This window comes from Scleropages formosus, chromosome 12, assembly GCF_900964775.1.
Source record: "Scleropages formosus chromosome 12, fSclFor1.1, whole genome shotgun sequence".
Classification (NCBI taxonomy): domain Eukaryota; kingdom Metazoa; phylum Chordata; class Actinopteri; order Osteoglossiformes; family Osteoglossidae; genus Scleropages; species Scleropages formosus.
In genome coordinates this window covers 11765027-11773366 of record NC_041817.1, presented here as the reverse complement: position 1 = coordinate 11773366, position 8340 = coordinate 11765027, and the positions used below count along the sequence as shown (strand labels likewise).

General features: G+C 41.8%; 1 protein-coding gene across 2 annotated transcripts in view; it reads left to right on the top strand.

Annotated features, from left to right (window-relative positions):
• The window catches only part of inpp5l (inositol polyphosphate-5-phosphatase L), a 29657-nt gene continuing 21317 nt past the window's right edge, over positions 1-8340 (top strand). For both annotated transcript variants that reach the window (XM_018744176.2, XM_018744175.2), the window contains exon 1: positions 1-440. In XM_018744176.2, the coding sequence (XP_018599692.1) occupies positions 378-440 (63 nt within the window). In that variant the 5' untranslated portion in view covers positions 1-377. The remainder of the gene's footprint in view (positions 441-8340) is intronic.

The window sequence follows — 8340 nt, the reverse complement described above, 5'->3', positions numbered from 1 at the left end:
GGCCGGCGGGACAGGAACTACTCGAGCGTCACGCGAAGATCCCCTCCGTGTCCGAGCGACATGAGGGGGGTTGACGATGTGTGTGCGGTGCTCCCCACACAGAAGAGATGAAACTGAATGACTGGAACCGATTACCAAGACAGTGCAGTAGCACGGAGGACCTGGGCTAGTAGTAGTAGTAGCATAAATGAAACATCTACGACCATGTAGATATCCGATCCCGTCCCGACCGCCATCTGTTTTTATTTGCCTTACATGTGTTAGATAATGTATGTATAATAATTTTCTGCTGATCCCGAGTGAGTGTGTGTAACGCTGCACTGTGGACGCTCAGCACGACTGTGCCGCGATCTTTTGTGTTGGACAGTTTGATCTTTATGATGGGGACACACACTGCCGTCCTGCTGGTCACCGCCAACGTCGGCTCGCTCTTTGACCATGTGAGTACCTGTGTGCAGCCACCTTCGTCATGATAATCTTAACCGTAAAACTGTGTGTAAATAATGGGCAGTGAGTGAAGGAGGAGACGCATCGCGAGGACGTGTTTACTCTGTTAGAAACGGTGTTACTGATGCACCTGACCTGTGTGTGAAACGGCGCTGCCACCTGTCAAATGAGTGAGGCACTTCTTTTACAGTGGCTGTCAGCAGGGCCACTTTGCTTCGTGTATAAAATGTAGAGGAAAGCATCAACTAGCAAGGACGCGCTTGTAATACGACGCTGACTGGGGCTGCCCTTTCGGCTTTTAGTTTTACGCAAACACACACAGTGTGTTGCAACACTATTTTAAGCCGACCTTTGAACTTATAGCTCCTTCTAAAGCGGCTGCATACTTGGAGACGTGTGTAAACGAGGAGAAACGGCCGTGTTTCCGAAACGGGCCTGTTTTGAATCTTAGCCCGCGGTGTGAAGTCGTTTCTCCCCCGACTGCAGCAGGGCTGTGTTTATCCGCCCTGTGTGTGTATCGCTCTCTCTGTTCAAATGAAACAGGAAACCAAGCGGCAGCAGCCGCCCCTCCGCATACACACAGCGACAGTCAGACTCTCACACCGCAGCGCGTCCTGTGGCTCTGGAACTCTCTTTTCCAGAGAGAGAATCCCAACAGCAGCCGCCTCAGCGCCCTGCACAACTACGGCGCCGGGCACGCGGCCGTGTTGAAACGCTCCGCGCGACATAATAAGGGCGCCAAACGGCCCGGTCGCGAGACGAGTCTGTCGGCAGTAAGTTTTTTTTTTTTTTTTTTTTTTTTTTTTTTTTTTGCGGGAAAACGTGTGGACGAGCAACTAGTACGCGAAATAAAATTTAAGAAAGAAACGCAATCGTTTGTAAGAAGTGAAAGCTCTTTCACCTCGTTTTAATCATGTGCATAATTCATTAATTGTGGCATCGATGATTGCGTCAAAATTTTCAGTACGAAGCACGAGCTCTGCTTTTACTCTGTTCTCCAAACTGGACGCCGCTTTGGAGGAAAAAATGTCTGCTAAAATGAATAAACGTAAATGTTTTAGGCGAGCTGGAGTCTCTCTCTCACACTCACACACACACACAGAGGAGGACTGGGAGAGCACCAGCAGCACCCCCGCTGTCCTCATCGGAACTCTTCCTCCCCCACCAACTCCTGCCTGATTTCTTGGCTCAAAGCCAGCGACTTACCTGGAAAACACGTAAAGCTCGTATCCATTCTTTCCAAATTAGGCGGTGCCAGTTGCGAATAAGCGAAAATAAAGAACCAATACAGTATTGAATACAGGGACAAAGGGCAGAACTCTGGTCCACGTACGGAACAGAGAAAATACAATTTGTACATTACATTAGGGGAAAAAGAGACATAGCTGCAGACATTGATTAAGTAAACCTAGTTTACTGTCTCCTTGATGCACCAATGTTCATGCTGGAGTAGGTGCATAAAATGCAGGATAAATGAATCCTCATAACCTTCGTACAAAACACCAGGCATTAGTGGCACAGAAAGCATACAGCCTGGAAAAACCTTCCTCGATTCCACTGGGAGAATCATTGCTGAGCTTCTCCATCCCACTCCATAATTACTTAACTTATCCGTGCCTCCTGTAACATTTTTCTAATGTCTCCGTTCCTCTCATGTCTTGGCAATAATGACAGTTGCTTGCCTTGTAAGAGAATAAAATGTCTCTTTGAACCAGTTTTACGCATAAATTGACTCAAGAACAAATTCTGCTGTATATTTGGGGACTTTTCAGATATTGGGGGACCAGAAAAATATCAGTAGTGCCGAATGAATTATACGCATTTCCTTGTTACACCTATAATTTAAATGCATCATTTTATATGTCAAGCTACAGAGTTCAAGCTTGGTACTTTAAAAATCATTAAAATGATTAAATGAACTCTATATTTTCATATCAGTGCAGTACAATAAATGCATAATTTCAAAATGCTATTGGCAACAGCAGGTCATCTTATGTCACCAGCAATCTCTCCAGTATTCAGCTATTTAAGAGATCAAACTGAAAAGTAAAATCTGATGCTTTTTTTTTTTTTTTTTTTTTCCTTTGAACATGTATTGTTAAAATTGTAACAACACCCATCCTTTGCAATGCATTTTATGAGTACAGTATTAGTTGGCTGAGGTTCATGGACAGGTTATTTTCAGTATAAACAGTAATATGTTATTTTTTTGTACTGATAACACAATTGTCAGGCAAAGTATACATTTAGTGCAAACAAAATTATCAGGGAGGAACTATGGATTTCTAAAAAATATATTTAAGGTGTCTTGAGTTAGTAGAGTATCAGTATATGCATAATCTCCTTGCTTAGTTAAATGGCAACTAGCTGTTTTGATTACCATCAGCTTGCAAGTTGTGAAGTTTTTTTTTTTAACTGAATATACAAAAGCAAGTAATCTGAAGACAGTTCTTGCTCTCTTTAAAACATTCACAGTTCTGTGTGAGCATCACAATTTAGCAGTTAATTTTGAACAAGAAAATTATTTTTCAGCTGGTTTTTTTTTTCTTGGCCCTCCACCAGCATCTATACTGTCCCTTGTTGTTTACTCACTGAGGGTTAAGGATTAGATGCTTTTTTTTTTCTTGCAATCTCAACCCATTTGCTTGTTTGCTGCTTTAATTTTGCAGAAATGGAGGCTTAGAAATGATAAAATATCCTGAACTCTTGTTTCCTGTGAATGGCCACGTCCGTTAAAATACATTTATTTTGCTCGGCATGTTTTTTTGGCATGACATTAATATTTAATATATGAAACAGTGCCTACTTTGTGCAGTATAGGTGTAAAGTTTTATGCATACTATTCTTTCTGTGAAGTTTCTTTAGTTCTAGATTGTAACTGAGGTACTGGAGACTAAATCAAGTCTTTATAGAAATTTTATGGCTGGCCTCCCCACCCTGAGCTGTGCAGTACACTAATTTTAATTAATTTTACCAGGTTTCCCTTAATGACAGGATTTACAAAATGGAATGTTCCACTAAGTTTCTGACAGTTTCTCTCTGCCTTATGACAAAAAGAGAAGTATACAGCAAAGAGCATCGTGATATATTTCTTGGTAAAGATAAATGTCGCAGAATGTTGTCACACAGCACTTAGCGCTGGTAATGGAAAGCATAAAGTAAGATGAACAAAAGATTGTCTGAAATCCTTTACAGCATTAGAATGTTTCTGCTTAGTGTAGAAAAGGTGGCTTTTAACTGAATACAAAACCACAGTGTTTTTGGACCTTTAGTTTTCTCTATTTTATTGAAGCTAGTTGAACACAGATGGGAAAGAAGGGTGCATATGTTGCCTTAAATCATATCTGTTTGGGTTTCATATAAGTTTGCTTTGGCAGATGTTTTATGACTGTTTTGGCAGCAAGTGAGCAATATTTAGTCCACTACTGTGTTATAGCTGTTTAGAAATTTTTCTCACAAGTGTTTTAAATTTGAGTTTGTTTTTTTTTTTTTTTTTTTTTAACACAGCTGATTTGTAAAGACTTTATGGACAGGCCATGAAAAAACCTTACAATAACTCATTACACCCTAAATGTTTAGATTGATTAAAAACCAGGTTAAGTACTTTCCAGGCCCTTTGCTGTTATGTTTACATTTCTTTATTTAGTAGACCCTTTTTCCCAAAGCAACTTCCAGTGAATGCTATGCAGTGTTATGAGCCCACACACCTTATTCACCAGGGTGACTTACACTGCTAGATACACTGCTAGATACACTACTTACAATGGGTCACTCATCCATACATCAGTGGAACACACTCTCTCTGTCACTCACACATTATGGGGGAACCTGAACAGCATGTCTTTGGACTGTGGGAGGAAACCTACACAGACGCGAGGAGAACATGCAAACTCCACACAGACTGAGCAGGGATCGAACCAACGTTCTCTCACACCACCCAGCCTCTGTGAGACAGCAGTGGTACTTGCTGTGCCACCATTAGCTCAGAAAGCAGCTTGAGTTGCTAAGGAGCTTTGGGAGGTACAGCATTGATCTGTGTCTAACACTCTTGTTTAAAATGGAGAAAGATGTCCTTCACTGAGGTGTTGAGCACTGTGTCACGTGTATGTTGGTAATGTATGTAGATCTAGTTAAGGTTGTTGGGTGAACTAATTATAGTCAATCCATGTATTTGCTAGATTGTGATGTAATAGTCTAATTTAGGAGTAATTTGTGACTGCCACATCAGTTGTGATAACTGACTCATTGAGACACACACACACACACACACACACCCACCGTCTGAACCGCTTGTCCCATACGGGGTCGCGGGGAACCGGAGTCTACCCGGCAACTCAGGGCGTAAGGCCGGAGGGGGAGGGGACACACCCAGGACGGGACGCCAGTCCGTCGCAAGGCACCCCAAGCGGGACTCGAACCCCAGACCCACCGGAGAGCAGGACCCGGTCCAACCCACTGTGCTCCCGCGCCCCCCTTCGTTGACACACTTAAAGCATAAAAGGTGGTGTTGTGTGGACAGAAACTATAAGGCACTCCAAGAAATCTTACAGTATGTTCATGTTAATGCCTGGCGACAATGTGCTGTCTAGGATAAAGCCACAATGGCTTATCCCTCCATTTTCATTAACTGCTTTCTAAGTCTAGAGTTGCAGTTGCATGGAGGTTAACAGTGGTGTTGGTGTAGAGGTAGCATAGGGTATGAGTAAAGGTATACCCTGGACAGGATACTAGTCCACACAAGGCAATCCCACACACATATTTGCTCAGATTTACACTTAAATGCTAATTTAAATTCACCAGTTAACCTTTTTTAAATATTTATAATATTTAAAAAAAAAAAAAAAAAATGGTGGGAGGATATCAGGATTTGTCTATCCTGTGTCTTATGCAAGTGGTAGGGAACAAACTAGGTTTACTTGAGTCACATGTCTGCAGCTATGTCTCTTTCTCTCAATGTAATGCATAAATTGTACTCTTGCTGAGATGTACGTCACTTTGGACAAAATCTTCTGCTAAATTAATAAATGTAAATGTAAACCTGAAGTTACAGTACATGTCTTTAGACTGTGGGAGGAAACTGGGACAGCTTCAGGAAACCCATGCAAACTCCACGTTGACTGAGCTGGATTTGCACCCAGGGCTCAGGAGCTCTGCAATACCAGCAGTACTAGTTTCATTTAATGATCCTATTGCTAAAAACAGTAGGACAGGCATTGTTTAAGAGGCTGGTTAAGTTTTTGCAGTCATTTATGAGGTTGTAAACAAACAGTCCATGCTCCTCCCAATGTGTCTGCTGGAGACTACACAGACATGAGGTTCATTTTAATGTACAAGACTGTAGGCTTCTGCTGTTGACCCTGATGAACTGTTGATGAGGGGGCTTTTTTTTTTTTTTTTGATGAACTCTTTAGTGCAGTTTTTTACAGTTTATCTTTATTGTTTTTCTTTTCTGTAGGACTTGTTCAAAGCCTGGTACTGTAATTTTCTTCTAAGAAGTTGCTTGTGGAAATTCCTTTCATTTTCCTGTTTTCATATCTGGAATTAAGTTGTGCCAGATCCTAGTGTGGGTGTAAGACTCCTGGAAAGAAAAACACTCAGGGGAGGGGTAAGGCCTGCTTGTACATGCTTCCAAATATGGTGGACAAGTGGCTTGTTTTTACCGTTTCCCAGACACAGTGCAGCCTGACAGTAGTACCAAGGTGTGTCTGAGTTGTAAAGTTCAAACAATGAGAAATACTGCAAGAGGGTTTCAAATTGTTATGAATGCATTCATAGTCCCTTGTTGTTCTTATAACTCCATATTAAAGGTATTTTTGTGTATAGTTTTTACTGCTGTCCCCAAGTCATTTAATTCAACAGCTTCACCATCATCTTAACCACTGGTGGCTAGAGCTGTGATCTTGCATCTGGTCCTGGATTCAAATCCATGCTCCTCCTGTAATCCCCTTGAGTATGGTACCTACTCTTAATTGCTACAGTAAAATCATTGTGTGGGTATATCACTGTAAGTAGTTTACCATTCAAAACTAATATTTTAAGTCACTTTATCAGCTAAATTAATAAATGTACTTTTCTCCAAAGCAACTTACAGTGACTTATCCATTCATACAACTGGGTAATTTCTACTGGAGCAATTCAGGGTAAGTGCCTTGTTTAGCAGTACTGCAGCAAGTTTGGATTGAAACCTGCAGCCTCTGGGTCCACAGATACAGCTCTAACCACTACACTACTTGTTGCCCTGCTGCAGATGTGATGTAAGTTACTTTGGACAAAGGCATCAGCTGAATTAATATTAATGCGCTCAGGTGCCACATCTTGTGGAAGTCTGCCTATCAGTGTTTTATAAAGGCTTATATTCAGCATGGATGTATAGCGCTGTGTTTGTAATGGGGGAAATGTGTTCTCACAGCTTGTAGCCCTTCACATATTCTGCACGGTTTCACACTTACATGGGGACAGCTGGTAGCATAGTGGTTAGAGTTGCTGCCTTGGGACCTAAAGGTTGTAGGTTTGATTCACCCCTCTAACTGAAGTACCCTTAAGCAATATACTTACCCTGAAATTGCTCCAGTAAAAATTACTCAGCTGTATAAACTGGTAAATAATTGTCAATACCTTAACATAAGTTGCTTTGTAGAACAGTGTCAGCTAAATAAATGTAAATGTTTACATCTTCTACACCATCAAAGGTATTGGCTTCATTAATCTGGGAGTGATCCACATTTGAGTCAGTATCTGTGAGCATTTCAACATTGCTTCACCTTCTACAAAACCATTCTTCAACAGTAGCAAACCTCAGGGATAAGGAAATTATGCATCACCAAAATGGTGTGCAGATTGTTGCCATGGAGAATGTCTGGGTTGCAGCCCTTGGACACTTGATTGGCTGATCTGTTGTGAAGTCTCTGTGACAGGACCCTCTTCTCTAATTTGGTTTGTGTGCTAAATAGCCTCTGAGTCCTGGATGTCTTGGTTTTTGTGTCATCTGAATGCATTAAGCAGCATTCGTTCTGCCTGTCCCGTCCGATAGCCTGCTAGGAGAATGGAAAAAAAAGTGGCGGTCAGTATGTGGGGGAAGGTAAGCAAAACAGTGTTACACCTGGGTGCTGTCGGTGTCCACTTGCAAGCAGCCTGCATGTACTCCAGTTCCCTTTGTGCCAGAGTGTCAAACCCCCTACATTCTGGTTCCCTGTATGTCTGGTGGCCTCAACACGTCCTTGCGGCCATGCAAACGGCTTATGCAAAGCACCACCCGCCATGAATGAGGATAGAGCATGTGTACGTTTGTTTTCCGAGGACGAAGTGCGAAGCCACGTGTGAAGAGCCCTATTGCATCACCTCATTCTCCTTTCGGGACCTGGGCTGAAGAAGGTTCTTTTGTCAGCAGTCAGGTCCATGGCTGGGAGCCCTTGTCTAACCCTTGTTCCTCTAAGTTCTTTATTCCTAACCGTTTTGGCCTAATTACTCTTATGCTTTTAGCAGCATATGTTCCCCTATCTCCTCATTGGTTAAAACTAAAGCATCTGTTGTTTTTCAAATCTCAAAAATGTTGAAGAAAATGATTTAAAGACATGGGAACATCTTTTTCATGAAGGGGCATTTCTAGGAGGCTTGGGATTCTTTGGCCCTAGAAATATTTTGGCTGTGGGAAAGTGAATTCCTGTACTACTACATAATTTGGAAAAAGTTCATGCTATTCCAAAAGTACAAACCAAGGAAAAAAAAAAAGAATGAAGAAGTTGGACTTTGTGATTTTGTCTTTCACTTTTCACATTTTTGGGGAGTCATCCCCCCTAGTTTATAAAGGCTTCTTCTATGAAAAATTACAAAGTGGAAATGACAAGTAATGAATATGGGAAAGGGCTGCGCCATGCTTTCAGAATGGCTTCGGTC